Raw genomic sequence first — 24014 nt, forward strand, 5'->3', positions numbered from 1 at the left:
CAGTGTCGTTGTTACTACTTTTCAGAGCCCTAGGGCTGGGCCACAGTAAACGGTGGACATTAAGATCCCCCGCTCCCAGCCAGCCCTCACTTCTGCGTCCAGCATCCTCTTGCAGCTCCGGTTGTGGCGAGAGCAAACAAGGCGAATCCCGAGCTGGCTGGGTCACGGCTGCCCAGCGTCAGGCCTTATGAATGACGCCGAACGGCGCCCGGCGACCTCTGACCCGCGGCGCCAGCCGGCCCCTCCCCCTCTGGCAGGTGGACAAGCCGCTGCGCCCGTCCGCCGTGGCGTCAGCCTCCGCTGGCCCGTGGCCGCTGCCGCACTGGGCAGGGGCGGGAGACTGCAGCGCTCACGGTACCACACGGGCGTGCGCCGGGACCGCCTCCCGCACCTCGCAGCGAGCGCCTGCCGCCCGGCTACCCTCCAGCCGTCGCCCCGCCCGCTGCCCGGGCCGCAGCCTGCGCAGCTGCCCCGCCCTCTCACCCCGAGACTGACACTGACCGGAGCCGCGCGTCTCAGCCAATGGGCAGCCTCGCAGGGCGAGCCCCAAGCCTTGTAGGGCTTCTCGGCCAATCACAGGCGATCGCCCGCCCGACTGTGGCCTCGCGAGCCCGTGAGTGGCTGAGCGCCTGCAACTCGCGTCAAGCACCCGGGAGCCTATGGTAGCGCGGGAAGGTTTCAGCGGGCCAATAGACAGCGGCGTGGGGCTGTCAGTCAGGAAGGCCTGAACCAATGGGCGGCGGGCTGCGGAGGCGTCACGGACAGAGGACTTGGGCTGAGGCTCCCCCGCGGGCGGGCGCAGAGAGACGCGGGAAGCAGGGGCTGGGCGGGGGTCGTGGCGCCGCAGCCAGCGCAGCCAGCCCCAGGGGCCGCCGCCTCCGCTGCCCAGCGCGCTCCGGGGCCGCCGGCCGCCTTAGCACCCGCCGCGCCGCAGCTCCGGGACCTGCCCCGGCCGCGACGCCGCCGCGATGGGCAACGCCGCCGCCGCCAAGAAGGGCAGCGAGCAGGAGAGCGGTGAGTTCCCGGCCGTCACCCTGATCTCCGCTGCGTGCGGCCTGCCCGTGCTCTGCCCATCACTGCATGGCCCCTCCCCCACATGCCCCCCCAATCCTGTCCGCCTGCACCCCTGCCTGATGCCTGTCCACGCTGAGGTCCAAGCACCGCAGACGTACCTTGCCCCCGGTAGGGCCCCCGTGCCCATGACCAACCATCTCCCACTGCAAAGGCCGTGCCCCCCCACCCAGCTGTCACTGCCAACCATTGCATGTGTGACCGCCGGGGCCCCAGATGGGGCCCTGTCACCACCCCACCCCCTCCTCTTCTAGTCCCTTTTCCCAGATTCTAATCCCTCCCCACACTTCGTCACTCACCTTTTCCACACAAGCCCCAATGCCTGACCCTGATCCAGGCTCCTGCCAGTCTCGGGAGTGCTGTGGGGTCCACTCTGCAGGGACCTTGGCCACTTGGTGACCACACCCCTCCCCCTCCAGCCCCCGCCATCTTTCCCCTACCCCTGCCTGTGATCCTCCTAACCACAGCCCCCACCTCCAAGCCCCCCTGTCCCCATGAGCGTTTCCCAGGGCCACCTCCTGCATTGTTTTCCCCTTCTGTGTCACTTGGCATGGGGGACAAGATCTTCCTGGGTCCCTCTGCCCCTCTCATCCTGTCACTCTGCCTCCTCCGTAAGCGTCTGGCCCTAGCTGGGGTGGCAGACTGTTTATGAACCTAGAGAGCTGCTTCTGCGCTTCCAGATCCAAGTTCGAGCTGGCCTCGCTCAGAGCCATTGCGTCTGTCCTCTTTCTGGGGTTACGGGTAGGGGAAATCGGCCAAGCACTCTCCCATCTTCTGGCCTGTTCTGAGCTCTGGGTTCCTTGGAAGCCCCCTCCCCCCCAATAAATGGTCGTTTCACAACTGCGGTTCTGTCATTCACCCAGTCAGTCCCTGGGGCTGCTTCACTCCTCCTGGTTCAAGGCTGAGAATGAAATGTAGTGTTAGCAGGGTCTCATTCGACTTGAATTGGGATGGTCAGAAGGAGGAATTGCAAGGGTAGGGAAACGCCATCGAGCCATAGGTGATAACTAATAATTTGGTTTGCTGAGGAGAGATGGATTCTGTGCATACCCAGGACTCACCCAAAGGGAGGTGTGTTTCACCCCCACCTCACCCCGCCCCCATCCCTAAACATGCTGAATATTTTTTAACCAGGGAAAGAAACTGTATTTGAAATAGAAGAATTCTGTATTTGAAATACCTTCAGAAAGGGCCTGTGCCCTGTTCCCAATACTTGCGTCTCTTAAAATTGTGTAATCCAAGCTAAAGCTGGACTGCCGCTGAGAACCCCTTCGGTTACCCAGAAATAGTCAGACCTCCCCAAAAGGAAGGCTATGACCAGCTCTGCCCTTCTCAGCATCTGAGTCCCCAGAATGCTACTAAGCCCAAGAACTTTCTGCCCCTCCCCCGCCTTCCAGACAGCACAGCAGCCTTAAGAGGCCTGGCATGTCACCGATGGGCGGGGGACGGAGAGGCAAGTGCTTGTAGTTGAGGGCTTGATGACAGAGGAGCAGGTGGGTAGTACTCAAAAAGGTCTTGGACTTGAGCTTGGAGGGGCCCAGGCGGAAGGGGAGGGCCAGCTCCCTTGGCAGGTGAGGCCCCCCAGGAGGTAGATGGTCCTGGCAGTAGACTGTATACTGCAGTGGCCCTTTTGAGAGTTGAACATAGTGCTAGAAAAGCTTCAAGCATATCAAACAGATTCAGCAGGAACTAAGAGCCACAGAGGGGAAAGAGCCCAAGAAAAAGATCAGAGTCTCCGAGTTGGCCAGCTGTTTCATTGGGATGAAGTCCAGCCACTGTTTATCGGCATCCGAGAGCTCTAACTTAAATAGTCTCCATAGATACACTTATTCTGATGATTTCTCTCCAGATGACGCAGATGACATCGTACAGGCAGGATTCACACCCAGATCTGCCTACCAGCAGATCTCTTGGACCCCAGAACATCTCAACTCAGATGTTCTTTTATTTGTTTTGACTTTTTGAGACAGGGTCTCACTGTATAGTTCCACCTGGCCAGGAACTTGATCTGTAGACCAGGCTGGCCTCAAACTCCCAGAGATCTGCTTGTCTCTGCTTCCCAAGTGCTGGGATTAAAGGCGTGCGCCACCAGGTCCAGCCTTCAGCCCAGACATTCTTAAGCTGCCTCCACAGGAGTTAAACCCCAGCCATACTTTCCTAATTTAAAATGATTAAAAAAAAACTGTGAATAGTAGTGTATATTGGTACTACCAGCCATTCAAGAGGCTGACGCAGAAGGATTGTTTGAGCCCAAGAGTTAAAGGCTAGCTTAGGTGACAGCAAGACCTTGTATCAAGATACAAATAAAACCTGTGTTCATCAAGATGGCTCAACAGGTAAAGATTGTTTTGCTGCCAAGCATGCCAGTTTGAATTGTCTGCCTGGAACCCACATGGTGGAAGGAGAACTGGCTCCTACATGTTGTCCTCTGACTTCCACAAGGATGCGTGTACATACACAATAAATGTGGAACATTAAAAATAATAAGACAGGCATAGCGACTCCCGCCTGGAACAAGCAAGTGAGGGACTGTGAGTCAGAAAGGACCTGAGTTTGAGGTCAGCCTGGGCTACAAAGGAAGGAGACATGGCCTTTTTAAAAAAAAAAAAAAAAGTAAAGACTGTACTCATTTTTGCTCATAGGTTCTAAGCTATAGCAGTCTGAGATTGCCTTTTATAGTCTCTGATGTACATTAAAATACAATGTAACTGCCGTGCAATGGTGACCCAGGCCTTTAACCCCAGCCCTTGGGAGGCAGAAGCAGGTGTGAGCTGGAGGCCAGCCTGGTCTACAAGAGCTAGTTCCAGGACAGGCACCAAAGCTACACAGAGAAACCCTGTCTCGAAAAACCAAAACCAAAAAAAAAAAAAAAACAAAACAAATAAACAACAACAACAAAAAAACCAATGTAACAATACGGAAGTGGCATACAGGCTTATTGACCTAGCTTCTTGGGAGGCCAAAGCAAGAGAATCTTAAATTCTAAGATAGTCTGGGCAACCTAATGAGAAGCTATCTTAATAAAAGTAATAATAAATACTTAATAAAAGTAAGAGCTGGAGACACAGCTCAGTGGTACATTGCCTGCAGAGAATGTTCAAGACCCTAGGTTCAACCCTCAGTACCACTAAAAAAAAAATAATAATTTTGTGCTCTGCCCCTGAGACCTAGTCAGACTTCAGAGGCATCCTTCCACCCCTAGAGAGAATGGGGTGAGAAAGGGAGTCCCTTTGCCTGGAAGCTTCTTACAGGAAGGAGGAAAGCTGGGTCTCCTCTCATGTAAGCAGGACTGGGGCAGTAGCCACACCAGCCTGCAGGGGGCACCTGCATTTCATCTGCCACATACCTACCCCTCTGGGGTTGGAAAGATACCCAAGCCGTCCTAGGCCCCAAGCACTGCACTGCCATGGCTTTGCCCAGGTGGGGCAAAGCTTGCTGTCTCCTTGACCAAGAGGGCAAGGGTCTAGAAGCAACCCAGGATGAAATAAGATAAGGGGAGTCTGCACCCTAAAATGCCACAGATGTTGATGGGCCAGAAGCCTAGAGGACAGAGGGAAAAGGTCAGGTTCCAGGAGGCTGCCAGTGCGAATAGCCAAGTGGGGCTCAGGTCTCAGCTAGTACACACCTCAGAGAGTTGATCCACAGGGAACCCCGAAGAAGTCCACGTGACAAGTCGGTCCAGTCACTGAGGAAAGATGTCCTCAGGACATTCCTGGATAGAAAGATTTGTCTTCTAACATCCTATAGAGGTTCAACGGTCAAACCCTTGTTACCATTGGCAGTTGTATGGGTACCCAAGAGGGTCTTCCCAGACAGCTTTGCCTTTTGCCCAGTCAGGCCAACAGAAGTTTGAAGGATTCTATCTGCCCTCCTCTTGCACCGACTAGTCTACAGGTTGGGTTTCTTACCCTATTCCCACCCTACAACTCCCTGGCTCCCTCTACAGGCAGGGCCCTGAGGACTGGCAGCCAAACTGGTGCAGCAGATCTTATGAGGCTTCCCAGCCACCGTAGTGTGCTAGTGCCCTGAGAAAGACTGAGTGATGGCTTCCAGCTCCAACGATGGTGAGGCTGAGCCCTGTTGCTATAGCAACTTCCTAGGCACTGTCTGCCCCTTAAGTCAGGGAGGGGCTGTGATAGAGGTTTAGGGGAGCAGGTAGAGAGAAAGAATCTGAAGACTCTGTGGGTATCCCTGGAAACCCCTCCTTTCTTAACATCCTGGACTGGGGGGCCAGAGAGAAGAGCAAAGGGATGAATGGCCCATTTCAGACCAAAGCAGATGGTCTGTCCGGAGTGGAGCTCCAGCTCAGACGGGGCATGGAGTCGTCCCACCTAGTCTTGGGATTCAGCCCAGAATGAGGATTGATCCACCTTAGACCTGGGTATAGTCCAGCTTGGTACCCTGAACCCTGCCAGACAGGGCCTTCCTCAAACTGGGGGTGCGGTGTAGTGCACTCTGGCCTGCTGCTGTGTCCCTCGTGCTTGAATCCAAGGTGATTTCTGCGTCTTGCTGTAGCACTGACTTTCCTAGAGGTATCTGGAGTTTTCTCAGTACATCAGATCCAGAGAGTGGAGGCCAATGACACCCTTCCCTTCCAAGTGGGAGAAGGCTGAGAGCAGCTGGGCTAGCCTCCTTGTCCACTTCCTGTTCAGCAGGGTCCATGGGTGCCCGGCAGCCCCAGGAAGGGCACTGTAGAGCTCTCAGCTTTGGGAGCCAGGAAAGAAGGAAGATGATGATTAACGCTACCTTCCCCTCCCCCACCCAAGTTTAGCCATTCATTTCCGGTTTGGACTTTTCATGGCTGAGAACAGAGCCAAGCACAGGGCACGGTTTGACAGAGGCCAAGGACATCCCAGGACACTGTTCCCCTCTCACCCCTGCAAAGGAACAAGACAGAGACCCAGATGTATCCATTTCTCTCAGGGGTAGCAGGATTTGGGGGCTTCTTACTAAGAGGAGACTCAGACAAGATAGGTGGCTTTGGCCACTGTTTCCCACCCAGGCCTTCCTCTCCGCTGTTCTTGCAGCTAATTAACAAGCTCTGGGGTTTCTTTAACCTCTGGAGAGCTGGTGCCTGGTGCCTGGGCTGGGGCCTTAACTCCTTCACCTCTGCCCGTGGGCAGCACTCCAGGCCATGGACTTCATGCAGACTACACCACTGGGGGAGACATCCTGGGAGCCATGGGCATCCCTGGAAGGGCAGGCCAGCCAGAGGGACACCCTCTAGAGAATCTTCCCACCTCTCGCTGCCAAGGAGAGCCTCTGCAGACCTTGGCCAGCCTGGAGCAGGTGCCTTTAAATGCTTCCGTGGCAACCAACTCCTTTCCCAACCCCCAGACCTTACCAAGACACACTGGTTACTCCAGCCAAGAAGAGATTGCAGATAGAACCCAGGGCCACCTGGGATGGATGTGGGGTCTGGAAGTTGTGAGCAGGAGGACGATGTCACCTTCCAGCTGTGGCTGCAGCTGTTCCTCTGGGCCCACCTGGCTGTCCGTTTCCTGGGTTACCTGCGCTGCACTTTCTGGGGACTAAAACCCCAGTCAGCACCCTGAATCCTGGCTGGGAGCTGAGGGGCCCCAGATTTGTCCATGCTCCCTAACCCCCATGCCACGCTGTGCTGGGAGAGGCAGGCAGCAGGTAAGTGGGCTCCGTCGGGGGCTACACATAGTTCTGCTGTGTGTGTGCAGCACCATCGCCTTCGCTTTCTTTGTTTACTTCTCCAGAGGCCTGCCTTGTGTGAGAGCTTGCTGTCTCAGCTTCCTAGTTCGGGGACTGCAGCTGAGGTTTTTCTTTGTGTTGTCTTGCTTGGGATGGAACCCAGGCCTTGTGCATGCTGGGAAGCGCGCTGCTGCCAAGCTACAGCGCCAGTCTCTTCCCTCAGCACAGGTTCTTGCTATACATTCTAGGCTGGCCTTGAACTCAGAATCCTGCCTCAGCTCCCAAAGTCTTGATCTTGTAAGCCTATGCCTTTACTCCAAGCCTGCTCCTCTTGGTACTGTCCTCCCTGCTCCCTGACCTGTCCCAGTACTAGGGAACCTGAGCCAGGAGAACTGCTCTGAGTTCAAGGCCATCCTGAGCTACTAGTGTCCTGTCATCCTGTTCTACAGTGTAAGGTCTTGTCTCAAAAAAATCAAGAGAGGGGCTGGGTGTGGTGACCTGTGCCTTTAATCCTAGCACTCAGGAGACAGAGATGGGAGCAGAGGTGGATCTCTGTGAGTTTGAGGCTAATCTGGTCTACATAGTGAGTTCCAAGACAGCCAGGACTATAGAGAGAGATATCCTGTCTCAAAGGGAGGAACAAGAAAGTATTAGCCATAGTTCTCTTAAGGAACAGAACTGGCAGAATGTATATTTATATGTGGGATTTATTTACTAGAGTGGCTCGCAGGCTATGGTTTGGGTAGTTGTTCAAGCCTAAGACTGGATGTCTCAGCAGCCCCAATAGTGCTGGAGTTCTGGAAGATTCCTGGGCAACTGCTGCCTTTCAGTCTGCAATGAAATACCGAAGAAGTAGATTCTGATACCAGCAAAGGAACGAACGCCTCGGCAGCAGGACAGATGGCCTTGCCAGTGCAAGAGAGGACAAGCAGGCCACAGCAGCATGTTCTCCTCATGTCCTTCTCATGTCCTTTGTGGGGGCTTACGGTGGGTCCTCCCACCTCGCATGGTCTAATAAAGAAACCCCTCACAGGTGTGTCCAACTGCTGGGGTTTTAGTTGAGTTGCCTACTAAGGTTAGTATCACAGCTATCAGCTGTCACAACTGGCATTTCTGTACCATACACCTGGCTTTTATGACTCCACCCCACCACCCTACAAGATCGTCAGCGCTTTATCCCCATTTGTTCATGTGGAAAATTGAGACCCAGAAAGATTAGATGAGTTGTCTAGAGATGCATAGCCCATCATGATCCAGACCGACTCTGAGCTCCTGTCCTGAAGTTGTCCCCTAGCTGCCTCTCAGGGGCTGTGCACAGCAGTGAACTGTCGTGAGGCCTCATTTTCCTGAGTTGTTAACTGAGTAAAACAGATAGATGTAAGGAAGGTTGTCAGGTAGATCAAATAAGAGTGTGGATGAAGTGGGTGTCCAGCCAGTTACCAGGGACAGCTTCTACATTAGGAAATGAGATGCTGGCCTCAGGATGCTGCAGGCGCCAGGGAGGAGTGTGCCTGAAGGGAGGCAGCCCCTCAGCAGAAGCAGGCACAGAGCCAACGGGGGCCAAGGTGACAGCTGAGCCCCCCAAGGGCGCCTGCTACACTACCCCTACAGGCCTCCACCAGAGCCTGGCCTCAACAGACGAGCAGCCAGATCAGAGGCTATAAATATCTCAGCTGGCACAGTCCTGGCCAAGGAATGTCTGTCAGTGCTAGGGAGTGTGGGGTGGGCTGGCCTATGTGCCTCTTGGTCTTGTGCACCCCTGTGTCTCTGTGAGCCCTGTTTAGGAGTTACCAGAATCCAGGACCCACCTCTGTAATTAAAATGGTACTCAGGCCCCAGTCCAATCATGATTCCCCAGGTTGCCGCTAGGATCCCCCAAAGACACTGGTAAAATATCAGACTCTGACTTGAAACAGCAGCTCCCCACTTTCCACCAGAGCGGAAAATCTTGATGTGCCTTGAAGCAGGGACTCTCCCCCTAACCTTCTCTCTCTCCCTGCAGTGAAAGAGTTCCTAGCCAAGGCCAAGGAAGATTTCCTGAAAAAATGGGAGAGCCCTTCTCAGGTACGCACCTCAGACCGATCAGTTCCCATGGTGACCCCTGCTTCTCATCACCAGGCCCCTACCCCATTTGTACCCTTGCACCTGGCAGCCCCTGCTCACCATGCAGCTGCCAGCAACTCCTGGGCCCCAGGCCAAGGCCGGATCTGGCCCCTGCCACCCTGCCTGGAAGAATGTCCCCTGGGTCGTCTCCACCCATTCCCCAGGGCCCCCTCTGCCGGTGGCATAGGGGACTCCCCAGCCCAGAAGTATGCAGAGAGGCACCCCTGAGCCCTCCCTTCCCTGTCCACAGAATACAGCCCAGTTGGACCAGTTTGATAGAATCAAGACCCTTGGCACCGGCTCCTTCGGGCGAGTGATGCTCGTGAAGCACAAGGAGACCGGGAACCACTACGCCATGAAGATCTTGGACAAACAGAAGGTAAGGACCAAACACTGCTGAGCTCAGAAGAGGAAAGTGGATGTGTATGTGCGTCTTGTCTTAGGCTTTGTAAGTATTCCACTGGTGGGTTTCTTGTTTGGTTTTTCTGGCTTTTTGAGATAGGGTTTCTCTGTGTACCAGCCCTGACTGTCCTGGAACTCGCTTTGTAGACCAGGCTGTCCTCGAACTCACAAAGATCTCCACTGGTGGTTTCATGTCCACTGTTAGGGTGCAGCTCAGAGGCAGAGCACTGGACCAACATCCTCAAGGCCCTAGATTCCATCCTCACCCCTGCAAAAGATGAAGTAAGCGGGAAAGGATGTGAGGGTCACAGTGTAGCTGCACACACAGGCCAGAACTCTGCGAACTTCGCCATCTGCACTCAGTAGTGTCTTGGAACCTGTCCCCGTGAGTCCCCTTGTCCTCCACAGTCTGTCAGCCCCACAAGAACACACGAACACACAGGTGTTCAGAGAAAGGAAGGTTTACACGGTTCCTTGTTTTGTTTTGTTTTTCAAGATAGGGTTTCTCTGTGTAGCACTTTGTAGACCAGGGGTTGGCCTTGAACTGGAAGAGATTTGCAGAGAGTTACCTGCTTCTGCCTCCTCAGTGCTGGAATTAAAGGTGTGCGCCACCATCGCTGAACTTAGACAGAAGTTCTTTGAAAAATGTATTAGTGCCGGGTGGTGGTGGCGCACGCCTTTAATCCCAGCACTTGGGAGGCAGAGGCAGGCGGATCTCTGTGAGTTCGAGACCAGCCTGGTCTACAAGAGCTAGTTCCAGGACAGGCTCCAAAACCACAGAGAAACCCTGTCTCAAAAAAGCAAGAAAAAAAAAAAGAGAAAAATGTATTAGTGTGTGTGTGTGTGTGTGTGTGTGTGTGTGTGTGTGTGTGTGTGGCTTGTTGACCAGCTGTTTCAAAACAGTGCAGTAGAGGATGGGAGTGGAGAGATGGCTCAGTGAGTTAAAGGCGCTTGCCACCAAGTATGATAACCTTAGTTCAGTCCCCAGAACTCACATGGTGGAAGGAGAGAACCACTCCTACAAGTTGTCCTTTGGCCAAGATCAAGTGTCCTCTGACCTCTCCAAGTGTGTCATGGCATAAGCATGCACACCCCCCTCCCACACACACACATACAGAAAGTGAATTTAAAAAAAGAAATGTACAAGTTAGAAGGCTGAAGAGATACCCTTGGTGGACTAGCCGCCTCGCAGGCAAGCATGGGGATCTGAGTTCAGTCCCAGGGTGCACACAAAGCCCAGCACAGCAGCGCTGTTCGTGTCAGGACTCCTGGTGTGAGCTAGGGCTGAGAGCCTGTCCTGTGTAGCAGCAGACAGGAACCTACCATTAAACAAGTTGGAAGGTGAGGACCTATACCCAGTTGTCCTCTGATCTTCACACGTGCCATGGTACACACACCTGGACGCACACAAACACGCAGAACAGTTTTGTTTTATGAGATCGGGTTTCTCTGTGTAGCTCTGGCTGTCCTTGAACTCAGAGATCCGCCTGCCTCTCCCTGCCTCTCTGATTGAGGAAGCTCCCCATGGTCATCCTCAACATGTGTGTGCACACACGAATGCATACACAGACCCACACGGAATTTTATTTTAAAGCTGTGTGTGAGGGAACATTCCAGCACTGAGGAGGGAGTAGGTGGATGAGGAAGTTGAGGTCATCCTCACAGCAAATCCTTTGCCATCCTGGCTGTGTGATACCCTGCCTTAAAATAACAAAAAAAAAAAAAAAAAAAAAAACTTTGTTTGGAAATGGAGTCTCGCTTTGTAGCCAGACTGCCTTCAAACTTGAGATCCTCCTGCCTCTGCTTCCAGAGTACCTGGGTGACAGGTGTGTGTCGCTATTTGCAGCTTTTCATAAGGACTGCATATGTACAAGTGTGTGTTTTTGTGTCTGTGTATGCATGTACGAGGTAGAGATATAAGATCTATACCAGGTCTCTCCTTTAGTCATTGTCCATGTTCACCATCATTGTCGTGATCATCATCATCATCTCATCATCATCATCATCATCATCATTATGTTTCTCTCTGTAGCCCTGGTTATCCCTGGAACTCACTCTGTAAACCAGGCTGGCCTCGACCTGGCCTCAAACAAAAGATATCTGCCTTCCTCTGCCTCCTGGAAGAAAATGCAATACCACACCTGGCTCTCCACTTTATTTTACCAAGCTTGGAGTGGGGCTGGTTGGCCACCAAGCACCAGGGAATCACCTGTCTTCCCCTACCAGTGCTGGGGTTGTAGGTGCACACCACCACACCTGGCTTTTCCATAGGTGCTGAGGATCTGAACTCAGGACCTCATGCTTCTGCTGTGGGCGGGCACTTTACCAACTGAGCCATCCCTCAACCCTTCCATAACGACTTCCTTAAAACTGTGTGCGTATGTGAGTGCGTGTGCCTGTGGATGCAGGTGTGCGCACACCTGCGGGTGTGTTTGTAGGTACCTGTGGCAGCTAGAGGCATTGGATCTCCCAGGAGCTAGAATTAGAGGCATTTGTGAGCCACCTGACATGGGTGCTGGGACTCAAACTTTAGTCTTCTGCAAAATGCGTTCACACTTGCTTTTGGCCACTAAGATACCTGTCCAGACCCATGAAGATCTCCTCTGATCCTGTTTGATGATGACACCGAGACACAGCACGGGTCACAGGATTTCTTCATTGCACTTTATTTCTGTTTGTATGTGGTCCTGGGTCTTTCACATTCTAGGGAGTTGTTCTACCACTGAGCTGCCCCTGAACCCTAACAGAGGGATTTTGACATTTTCTTGCTAGTCCATCAAAAGCATACAAAGAAACAGGTGATTTTTTTTTGTTGTTGTTGTTCTTTCCAGCTACTGGGGCTAGAACTCAAGACCCACATCTGTTAATCTACCACTGGGCTACATAACCACCCTGGAATTTATTTTAACCATGTTTGCAATTAATACAGTGGATCTGTCATAGTCATTTCTATGCTACCAGTGTACGTAAAGGTGATTGGTTGGTTGGTTTTAAGACACAGTCATCTATCCAAGCCCAGCTTCACATTCTTTTTGTTTGTTTGTTTTTGTTTTTGTTTTTGAAGCCTGTCTTGGAACTCACTCTGTAGACCAGGCTGACCTCAAACTCAGAGATCCGCCTCCCTCTGCCTTCAAAGTGCCGGGATTAAAGGCATGCACCACTACCACCTAGCCTTGCTTCAAATTCTGTGTAGCCAAGGCTAGCCGTGAGCTCCTGCTTGCTCTGCCTCCTCAGTGCTGGGATGTTTAGACTGCATGCACTGCCACACCGGGCTCAGTTGTTGCTGCTCCTTTTGGTTTTGTTACATTTTTTTTTATTGGGGGCTGGGAGATGAGAGCCACAGCAACACTGTAGAGGACAGAGGACAGCAGGAGTCGTACTCTCTTTTTGCCATGTGGGTTCTAGGGATTGAACTCAGCTCACCAGATTTGGATCAAATTTGACAGTCTTGTTTTTGAGGCAAGGTCTTGGTATGTAGCCCAGGCTGCCCTCACACGTGAAGTCTTCCTGAATGCAGAGATCACAGTGAAACAGCTTGTGATTTTTTTTTCATGTTAAGTAGTTTGGAATGCACTGAATTTTATTTTCGGGGTGTGTGTGTTTGTGTAAGTATGTGTTTGTGTATGTGTGAGTGTGTTTTGAGATGGGATCTCACATAGCCTAGGCTGGTGCTTCTGTGTAGGCAGAGTTGTTCTTGAACCCCAGATCCTCCTGCCTCAGTCTCTCAAGTGTACACCAAAGCCAGGTCATCTTGTACCTGCAAATCCGTGGAAAGGCAAGAAAGGATGCAGAAGCTGACAGCCTTGCCAGGGCACAGTTGTTTCACATGTGCCTGTTGCTGAGGGGGCGCTGGCAACATGGCTCAGCACAGAAAGGTGCTGCCAAGCCTGATGACCCAAATTTGACCTCCAGGACTCACGAGGAAAAGGGGGACAGACTTCCTCAGCTTGTTCTCTGACCTCCACATGTATGCCTTGGCATGCACAGGTTGCCCACAACATAAATATAAATAAAAAATAAATTTAGAGTTTCGGCCATCAGGAGCTAATCTAGCACATGCAAAGTCCTGGGTCCCATGTCTGACACGGCAAGAGATTAAAAAAAAAAAAAAGTACTTGACCAGAAAAAGAAAAACTGATTTCTAAGCTGCCATGCCTTTGGGTCTCGCTGGTGTCATTAAGTCTCCTACCCTTGCAGGCAGCCTTCTCTGCTCCCCCCCCCCCCACTTTCCAGACTTTTCCAGGTGTCTGATAGGGGCCTTTGTAAGCCCCAGGCTCCCTCTCCCAAAATTCTTCTGGTTTTGGGGGCTCCTACACATGCTTTCTGCCCTAGTTGTGTGCCACGTAAGGACTGTCAGCTCTTAGCATGCAGCCAGGGCCGTGGATATCTGGCTAAAGAAATAGCCCCCACTCCCATCTTCCTGGTCCTCACCTAGCCTAGGGAATGAGGCCCCTCCCACACCTCTTTTCTGCCTCAGGTGGTGAAGCTGAAGCAGATTGAGCATACTCTAAATGAGAAACGCATCCTGCAGGCTGTCAACTTCCCGTTCCTGGTCAGACTTGAATTCTCCTTCAAGGTAAGGACCACAGCCAGGGCTTCAGGAGGGTGGAGGGTGGCTCCGGGCCCATACTGAGCATGGCCTCCTGATCCCCCGGGCTGGGGCACCCACTTTGAAGGAAGAAGACCCTTGGAGGAAGAATGCCAGAAACGGGTGGACTGGGGCCCTGGGCCCCTCCAATTGAGCTCTTCAGCTAGTCAGCTGCTAGTTCAGTAACTTCGGGCCTCACCCAGCCTGAGTGACCTCCAGAGTCACCACCCTGACTCATTCCAGGAACCCCAACTGCCACTCGGCAACCAGGGAGCTGCGCCTCCCTGTGCCCTGCAGGAGAGGCACTGACCACACTGGGCCTTGCTCTTCTCATCTGTGAAATGGGACTCAGCACAGCCCTCCTATTGTGAGGTTGTAAGAGTAAGGAGTTCTCACAGGTGCATAAGAGCCTGTGGGAATGCCTCTCAGACAGACAGTCACCAGAGCCCGTCCCCATAGAGCCCATCCCCACAGAGCCCGTCCCCAAGAGCCTGTCCCCACAGATCCTGTCCCCACCAGAGCCCGTCCCAGAAGTTCCCCATGCAGAAGCTGTACAGAAGTTCAGAGTTTTTTAAAATTTTTTTGTTTTTGTTTTTGTTTTTTCAAGGCATAATTCCTCTGTGTAGCCCTGGCTGTCCTGAAACTTGATCTGTAGACCAGGCTGGCCTCAAACTCAGAGATCTGCCTGTCTCTGCCTCCCAAGTGCTGGGATCAAAGGAATGAGCCACCATGCCTGGCATAGTTTTTGTTTTTTGAGACAGGGTCTCACTATGTAGCCCAAGCTGGCCCAGAATTCACCATCCCTCCTGCCTGAGCTTCCGAGAGCTGGAATCATAGGTGTACAACATGGCTCCTTATCAGTTTTGTTTTGTTTCTTGCGGTGTTAGAAATGGAACTCGGTGCTGTGTGTGTGGGAGACAAGTGCTCCACAGTTGAGCCGCGTCCCCAGTCCCATAATAACCTTCTGTTCTTTTGGTGGTGAGCGTGGAAAGGCAGAGCTACCTCTCCGACAACCTGTCAGACTTTTGTTCTCAGCAGGGCTTATGTTTTCTTCTTACTCTCCAGCCCAGGCTGATCTCAGAGTCTTCGTCCACCCCAGCAGCTGAGACTCCAGCTGTGTCCCACCCTGCCCCACATGGTTTTGTTCTGGGTCCTGCAAATTCTGTGGCCTGTCTTACCTGTTTGGCAGATGATGGAACTGAGGTTGAAACAGTAGCCATTGCAGAACTACAGCTAGCCAGGGCCCAAATCCTCTCCTTCTCCCCTGTGAGAACAGAGCAGCAGCCTCCTCTTCCTGCTCCCAGAGAAAATGCAGCTCCTGGTGCTTGAAGCATGGGCCGTTGGGAAGATAGTTGTCACTGAGGGTTTGTGCTTGCTCCTCCAGCCACTGTGGTCTTCAGCTGGGGCCCAGTGCCTGGAGACAGGGCCTTGACTCGCTTTGCCTCCCACAGGACAACTCAAACTTATACATGGTCATGGAGTATGTACCTGGTGGGGAGATGTTCTCCCACTTACGACGGATCGGAAGGTTCAGGTAAGCAGGCCCCACCCCTGCTACCCAGGGGCTACTATCCAGGGACATAGAAGAGTCCAGTCTGCTTAGAAATGGAAAGTGATGTCTCTGGGTTCTGGTGGGATTTTGTTTTGTTTTGATTTGTTTGTGTGTGTTGTTTATTGATGGGGTCTTGGTGTGTGTGTGTTATTTATTGATGGGGTCTTGCTCTGTGTGTGTGTGTGTGTGTGTGTGTGTGTGTTGTTTATTGATGGGGTCTTGCTAAAGAGCCAGAGCTGGTCTTTGGCTCAAGATCCTCTTGGTCCTGCCTCCTGAGTGCTGATGTGACAGGCGGATGTCACCACACTCAGCCCCTGTGACGTTTTGTTCCTGTTATGCTAAGCAATTTGTGATGTTTCAGCCAGCCAAGCTGAGTGACCAGGACAGAAACGGAGAGAGAGAGAGAGAGAGAGAGAGAGAGAGAGAGAGAGAGAGAGAGAGATCATACTATGTAGTCCAGGCTAACCTTCAAATCCTAGGCTGACTCTCTTCTTCTCTCTCAGCTTCCTGGAACCACAGAAACTCACCATTGCACCTAGCAAGATTTTTTTAAATTAGTGGATAATTTTATGTAGTTTTAAATTTTATACTATTTGTCACTTAACAAGTAGATATAAATATATCTTTTTTTTTTTTTTTTTGGTTTTTCGAGACAGGGTTTCTCTGTGGCTTTGGAGCCTGTCCTGGAACTAGCTCTTGTAGACCAGGCTGGTCTCGAACTCACAGAGATCCACCTGCCTCTGCCTCCCGACTGCTGGGATTAAAGGCGTGCGCCACCACCGCCCGGCTTAAATATATCTCGTATACACTAAAATCCAAACATCTTGTCAAGTGTCAGTGGTGCACACCTCTAGTCCCAGCACTGAGGATATCGAGGCAGGAGGATCAGGAGTTCGAGGCTAGCCTAGGCTGCATAAAAAGCCCCTTTCTCAAACACAAGCAACCGCCTTCAAAACCAAATCAGAAAGCAAAGTCTCCGTGAGCTACTGTGAGGGTTGCCTTAGTCAGGAGCGCACGACCTTCCCTTTCATTTCTGTCATCTTCCAAATGCTGGCCAGGCCCTGAGCATGGTTTTCTGGTCCCTTGTGCTCCCTTTTCTCTAAAGCCCTTCTCCCTTCTGTGTGGCTGCCCTCCTTGCTGGTCCTTTCTCTCCCTGGAGGCTCTCTAAAAGTTGTCCTGGTTTTGTGAGCTTCAGCTTCGCTTGACCTGTAGCACTTGGTGGTTGACCCTATGGGGTGTTTGGGGGTTATTTTTGTTTGGTTTTGAGACAGGGTCTTTTTATGTAACTTTGGCTAACCTGGAACTTACCTGTAGACCAGAGCTACCTAAAGCTTACAGGTCTCTGGAACACTGGCGTTCAAGGTGTACGCCATCATGCCTGGCAAGGTGGCCTTTGTTTTGACACTTGTCTGGACCCTGGTGACTTTCTTCCAAGTCTTTGATTATCAGACAAAACCCCTTAAACTGCTTCCTTGGGTAAGGTGACTCCTCACCTAGGCGCTTGTCCCCTCTAAGCCTTCCAGCTCGAGTTTCTTTTAGCTGACTTTGGTATAGAATTGTACAGCTTAGACTCTGGGGAGATGGAAAGCTTCATTTTTTTGTTGTTGTAGTTTGTTTTGTTTTTAACACAGGGTCTCACTAAGTAGTCTGGGCCAGCCTGGAACGCATAATATAGTCCAGACTGGCCTCAAACATACGCCAGTCCTTCTGCCTCTGCCTCCCAGTGCCCTGATGACAGATATGTGCCACCATGTCAGGCTCCCCAGTTTTTGCACTACTGGTTGGGTCTGTGTGACCCAGGTTGTCTTGGAATCCTGGGGTCATGTAATCCCTCTACCTCAGCCCCCCACATAGCTGGAACTACTAGAGCACGGCATCATGCCCAGCCTTGAATCTACGTTTTGATTAGCTAGACACGGGATGTCTTACTCTGTGGGCACATAGACCCACTTGCTGGACCACTCGGATGTGGTCATGCTCACCCACACATCCCCTCCTGGCTTGTCCCCACCAGCGAGCCCCACGCCCGTTTCTACGCGGCACAGATCGTCCTGACCTTTGAGTATCTGCACTCCCTGGACCTCATCTACCGGGACCTGAAGCCCGAGAACCTTCTCATCGACCAGCAGGGCTATATTCAGGTGCCCATGGCCGGGGGAGGGCGCTCCCGGGCACATGGAAGCCTGCAGCCCTTCTTCCTACCTACTACTGCCTATTCTTGTGCCTACAGGTGACAGACTTCGGTTTTGCCAAGCGTGTGAAAGGCCGTACTTGGACCTTGTGTGGGACCCCTGAGTACTTGGCCCCTGAGATTATCCTAAGCAAAGTAGGCACCTCACCAGCCTGCCCCACCCCTGAGGCCTGCTCCACCTCACTAGCCCACCCTGCCCCTGAGGAATCATCTCCTCTTCACCTTCTTGCTTCATCGAATGGCCCCCCATCTTGCTCTAGGGCTACAACAAGGCTGTGGACTGGTGGGCTCTCGGGGTCCTCATCTACGAGATGGCTGCTGGTTACCCGCCCTTCTTCGCTGACCAGCCTATCCAGATCTACGAGAAAATCGTCTCTGGGAAGGTGAGGCCAGGATGTGGAGCTCATCCCTGGAAGGAACCGAAACCGCCTTCCACATTTCCCCCACCAACCCGTCACCCTAACACCCAGGAGCCTGAGGCAGGAGCATCTGAGGCCAGCCTGAGCCACATAGAAATTTCCAAGAGAGCCTGGGATAACTAGTGAAACAGAAAAATCAAGGAAGAGGGGTGTGACTCAGTAGTAGAGCAGTGGCCTAGCATGGATACCCCAGCAACACAGACACACACACAGCTGTGCCCCTGGTCCTGCCCACCGTGGAACACCACTGTTGACATAATGTGGAAACTCCTCAAGTGAGGAGTGGCGCTCTCTTTCTCTCTGTCTGTCTCTCTCTCTCTCTCTCTCTCTCTCTCTCTCTCTCTCTCTCTCTCTCTCTCTCTCTCTCTCTCTCCAATGCTTTGGAGCATCTGTCTCACAACTGACAGAACTGAGGAAGCCTGAGCCACACCAGAACCCTGGATACAGAAAGTGCTGCCCTGACAGACCAGAACAAACTTGTTCCCGTATGTCTGCCCCAGCCATTCCAGCAAACCTCATGCTGCTGTAGCTATGTACTCTTTCTAGACGTGGGGTCTCCTTAGTCACCCTGGCACGGTGGCACAGCACTCTTCAGTGGTAGTCCAGACCAGTTGGGTTACAGAGACAACCGCAGCAGTGTTCCTTTCAGGAGGACTGCTCGTGTCCTCAGCATTCATTAGCCCTGGGTCACTCTTCAGCCTGAAGAAAGGGCACCCCTGTAGGAGAGGTGAGGAAACTGAGGTACAGAAAGGGAGTGTGACCGGTCTGAGTTTGCACCATGAGAAGTACGTGGAAGCCTCAGTGTGGGGCCGTGCTGAGAATCCCAGCCCTGTGTTCAGCAACCCCACCTAGCAGGGGGGCCTGGCTGTCACCCCACTCTCTTCAGCCGCTGGTTGGCTCCAAGTCTCCATATGCTCAGACAGTTGTGGGCACAGCCCGGCTCCAGGTCCCAGCCCTGCCACAGCTACTAGGTGAAGTGAGACAAACCGACTTTGATTCTCTGAGCCTCATTTACCCATCAGCCATCTGACCTCTGGGAACTCAGGGCTGGGCACACACTCACCATCGCCTGTGAGTGAAATATGAGCACCTCCCATCAGAGAGGAGAAGCAGCAGACAGCCAGGGGGTGTGGCAGCATGAGCTTCGCTTCTTTTTCTTTCTTTTTTCTTTCTTTCTTTCTTTCTTTCTTTCTTTCTTTCTTTCTTTTTTTTTTTTTGACACAGGGTCTGTCTCACTTTGTAGCCCTGAGTAGGTTAGATTTACTATGTACACTAGGCTGATAGCTAACACGGAAATCTATCTGCCAAGTGCTTTTTATCCTAGCATTCATAAGGCTGAGGCAGGAGGATTGTTGTGAGGTTAGATAAAGAGATTTTAGACCTGTTACAGGATGTCACTCAGAAGAAACACTAAATGGAAAACTGAAATGTCAAAGATGGTGGCTTAGTACAAAAAAGTCCATGGGCCGGGCGGTGGTGACGCTCACTTTTAATCCCAGCACGTGGGAGACAGAGGCAGGTGGATGTCTGTGATTTGAAGCCAGCCTGGTCTACAAAGCTAGTTCCAGGACAGCTAGGGCTGTTACACAGAGAAACCCTGTCTTGAAAAAAACGGGAAAAAAAAAAAAAGCACCATGGATGAGGTGAGGAGAAAGCGAGGGAATTCCCTTGTTTTAAAAACAAGAGTCCCAGGTTGGACTCCAGCTCCACGTGTAATCAAGGTCACCCTTGAACTCAGGGTCCTGCTGCTGCCTCCCAAGTCCTGGGTTAGGTTAACAGGCGCGCACAAACGGCTGAGCATAATCCCCTTCTTTGTAGCAATTTACAGTTCCCACGGGCCCTGATCACGTTATCTCACCACACACAGAACCCTGGGACGTGGCCGGCACAGGCCTGGAGAGGTTAAGGACCCTGGCCAAGGTCACACAGCCCAGGAGAGGAGTAGCAGGGACCAGTTGGTTTTCTTTTCTTTTCTTCCTTTGGGTCTGCTTCTCTTGCTAGTCTGCCTTCCCTTTCTTCCTTTCCTCCTTCCTCCTTTTTTTCTTCCCTTCTCTACTGTTTTTCCTTCAGTTTGTTTACATCTGTTCATTGTGCCTGTGCCTGTGTCAGCTTTCAAGATCAGTCCTCTCCACCATGTGCGCCTTGGCTCGCAAGCTCAGATCATCAGGCTTGGCAACAAGTACCTTTGCCTGCTGAGCCTTTTCTCCAGCCCTTTTGTGTTTTTGTTTTCGTTTTGTTTCTTTTCTTTCTTTCTTTTTTTTTCTTTTTTTTTTTTTTTTTGAGACAGGGTTTCTTTGTAGCTTTGGTGCCTGTCCTGGAACTCACTTTGTAGACCAGGCTGCCCTGGAACTCACAGAGATCTGCCTGCCTCTGCCTCCCAAGTGCTGGAATTAAAGATGTGTGCCACGACCACCCTGCTTGTTTTGTTTCTTTTACAGCAGGATCTCACTATGTATCCCTGGCACTCAACCTTCCTGCATTAGCCCCCAAAGTGCAGGAATGACAGGCTCCTGGAAGTCAGTTCTTTTGTTTTGTTTTAACTTTTTTATTGAGCTATACATTTTTCTCCACTCCCCTCCCTATGTATACAGTATTCTGTCTGCATGTATGCCTACAGGTCAGAAGAGGGCACCAAATCTCATTACAGATAGTTATGAGCCACCATGTGGTTGCTGGGAATTGAACTCAGGACCTTTGGAAGAGCAGGCAATGCTCTTAACCTCTGAGCCATCTCTCCAGCCCCCTTTTTTAACTTTTTTATTGAGCTGTATATTTTTCTCCCCTCCCCTCCCTATGTATACAGTATTCTGTCTGCATGTATGCCTACAGGTCAGAAGAGGGCACCAAATCTCATTACAGATAGTTATGAGCCACCATGTGGTTGCTGGGAATTGAACTCAGGACCTTTGGAAGAGCAGGCAATGCTCTTAACCTCTGAGCCATCTCTCCAGCCCCCTTTTTTAACTTTTTTATTGAGCTGTATATTTTTCTCCCCTCCCCTCCCTATGTATACAGTATTCTGTCTGCATGTATGCCTACAGGTCAGAAGAGGGCACCAAATCTCATTACAGATAGTTATGAGCCACCATGTGGTTGCTGGGAATTGAACTCAGGACCTTTGGAAGAACAGCCAGTGCTTTTAACCTCAGAGCCATCTCTCCAGCCCTGGAAGTAGTTCTTACCGGTATAAATTCAGAGGCTGTACAGGGATGTGCAGAGCCTCTGGAGGTGGATGGCTGGAAGAACTGGCCCTGAAGGAATGCGGAGTGAGAAAGGAAATATTCTTAATTCAGAAGCCCTCAGACTCCAGCAGAGCTGGCTGAAGAATCCTAGTCGAGGATCTAAGTCTTCAGACCTGAGATAAACCTCCTACAGTTGTTTCCTGTGACCTTGGGATAGTTGATTCTCAGCCCCTACCCAGAATTCCTAAACCAGCAAACCCAGAGGGGACTCAGCATATAAATTTTTTTTTTGTTTGCATGGCTGCTAGGGCCTAAAGGCAGAGTACTGTGTGCGGTGAGCTACTGACCTGCTACAGCGCAGTAGGCTAGCTCCAACAGCCATTTCTGTTTACTTACTTTAGTTTTTCAGTTATGTGTATATTTGTGTGTCTGTAGGTGTGTACACATAGTGTAGGTACCCTTGTAGGCCAAAGGCATTGGATCCCCTGAGGCTGGAGTTACAGGTGGTTGTGAGCCACCATGTGGGTCCTCTCCAAGAGCAGAGCCATCCATCAGTCCAACAATGAGCCTTCTTTTTTAAAATTCCTTTCTTTCTTTTGAGGCAAGGTTTTATTTAGCCTTGGCTGGTCTGGAACTTACTGTGTAGATCATGCTGGCCTTAAATAACTCAATCACAAAGACCTGCCTGCCTCTGCCTGAGGGCTGGGATTATGAGGGCCACCACACTCCAGCAAGCCATTTTAACAGATTTTCCTCTGTAGACTGTTAGATAAGACAGGTACCATCCAGCCAGAGTGTAATGATAAACGCCTGAAGTTCTCACACTCAGATGTTCAAGGCCCAGCTTAGCTACACGTTAAGGTCCTGTCGTGCATGGTGTGGTGGAGCTCAGATTTAATCCCAGCACTGGGGAGGCAGATGCAGGTAGATTTCTGAGTTCCAGGACAGCCAGGCCTACTCAGAGATATCCTGTGCGTGTGGTTTTTTTTTTGGGGGGGGGTTACTGTCTCTAAAAGTGGAAAAGGCAGCATTGTGTACCCCTGAATCTGTGAGCAGCACCCCATTCTATCTGCACCCCCTTCCAGGTGCGGTTCCCATCCCACTTCAGCTCCGACTTGAAGGACCTGCTACGGAACCTTCTGCAGGTGGATCTTACCAAGCGCTTTGGGAACCTCAAGAATGGGGTCAATGACATTAAGAACCATAAGTGGTTTGCCACGACTGACTGGATTGCCATCTATCAAAGAAAGGTGGGTTTCATTTTTCCCAGCATGTCCAGAGTTGGGGAAAGGGAAGGAGACAGCGATGGGATCTTGTGAATGGCCTGTTAAGCCCAGGATCAAACACCAGAAGGCTTCCTGGAGCTGGTAAGGGACTGGACATGGGATGCTGGGGTCTTCTGGCCACTCTGTGGTCTTGGGCAGGAAATATTCTCTGGGAAATGACATCCATTTGGTTAAGTTGGCATGCAAAGAAGACACAGTGCCCTAACGTTGAGCACAGGCCTGGGCCACAGCAGTGTCTCCTGAATATTAGGCCATTCATCCTTATTGTTGTACTGGTGTGAGGTCAGCTAATGAGCTCTGGGCGATTCTCGATCCCTCTCCAGGTGGAAGCTCCCTTCATACCAAAGTTTAAAGGCCCTGGGGACACGAGTAACTTTGACGACTATGAGGAGGAAGAGATCCGGGTCTCCATCAATGAGAAATGTGGCAAGGAGTTTACTGAGTTTTAGGGGTGTGCTTGTGCCCCATGGGTTTTCTTTCATTCTTTCTTTTTCTTTCTTTCTTTTTTTTTTTTCTTTCTGGTTGGGGGTGGGAGGGTTGGATCGAACAGCCAGAGGGCCCTAGAGTTCCATGCATCTAAATTAACACCCACTCCACATCCCCAGGTTAGGGAGAGCAGGAAAGCCAGATATGGGGAAGGGGCAACATCAGCTGCTCCCCTTCTCCCCCACACGTCTCTGCCTGTTTTCAATGGATTTCTCAGCTCCAGTCACACCCAGTCTTACTGGTGTATCCAAGGGCAGGGTCTGGAAAGAGGGGCGCAAATTTGCCCCAGCCTCCACCCCCAAGCCAGCACTGGACACTAAGAACGAACAGAAAAGCCAACCTTCCCTTCCATGCAGTCCTACTTGGAAAGGGAGATTTTAGTCACATGTACAGAGGGCTGCTTGCTAGTAGGGTTTTTTTCTTTTCTTTTTTCTTTTTCTTTTTTTTTTAAATTTTCATTTAAATTAAGTTCCACCAGTGCCTCCCACCCTCCAAAGTGTCCCACCCCTCCCAAAACCCCTCGCCACTCCCCAAATCCACTCTGATGAGGCCGGGGTAGCCAACTGACTCTTGTCAAGGAAGGAACTGGGCTTTGAACCTCGCCCTGTGCTGCTAGCTTCCCGGCCCCCCCTCTCCAGGGGTCTCATGCCAATTCTTCCGCGCATCAGCCCCCTTAAGAAGCCCCTCCGATCCTGGGCGCCTCACTTCTAGCTTAGCTGTCAGCTGTCCATCACCTCTTGCTGTGCATCCCCACTCACTGCACCCCCAAGTCTGATTGTGCTTTTCTCTCAATAGAAAGGTGGGGAGCGACTGGGAAATTATCCCAGTTATCCCTGTGTTTGTCCCTCTTGTAACTTCTCCCAAACAGGAGGAGCTCTCAGGCCTGGGTGGGGGCCCCGGGTGGGCGAGGGGGGCCGTTCAACCTGTGTGCTGGAAGGATGAGACTTCCTCTTGAACAGTGTGCTGTTGTAAACATATTTGAAAACTATTACCAATAAAGTTTTGTTTTAAAATAAAAGTGTCGCTGGTATTCCCGACTTCGATCACACCGTCACACCCTCAGGGTGTTGGAA

At 51.7% G+C, this 24014-nt stretch overlaps 2 protein-coding genes across 2 annotated transcripts; both read left to right on the plus strand.

Annotated features, from left to right (window-relative positions):
- The first annotated feature begins 745 nt into the window (after positions 1–745).
- Prkaca (protein kinase cAMP-activated catalytic subunit alpha) lies at positions 746–23959 on the plus strand. Its single transcript, XM_075976643.1, has 10 exons — positions 746–1014; positions 8735–8796; positions 9086–9214; positions 13715–13813; positions 15277–15359; positions 17392–17518; positions 17608–17703; positions 17829–17951; positions 22255–22419; positions 22779–23959. The coding sequence occupies exons 1-10, from the start codon at positions 969–971 to the stop codon at positions 22902–22904; spliced, it is 1056 nt and encodes a 351-aa protein (XP_075832758.1). The 5' UTR covers positions 746–968; the 3' UTR covers positions 22905–23959.
- On the plus strand, positions 5729–6877 carry Smim46 (small integral membrane protein 46). Its single transcript, XM_075977891.1, has one exon. It carries the CDS (start codon positions 6477–6479, stop codon positions 6624–6626), a length of 150 nt encoding a protein of 49 aa, XP_075834006.1. The 5' UTR covers positions 5729–6476; the 3' UTR covers positions 6627–6877.
- Positions 23960–24014: the final 55 nt, after the last annotated feature.

This window comes from Microtus pennsylvanicus, chromosome 6 (assembly GCF_037038515.1).
Source record: "Microtus pennsylvanicus isolate mMicPen1 chromosome 6, mMicPen1.hap1, whole genome shotgun sequence".
Classification (NCBI taxonomy): domain Eukaryota; kingdom Metazoa; phylum Chordata; class Mammalia; order Rodentia; family Cricetidae; genus Microtus; species Microtus pennsylvanicus.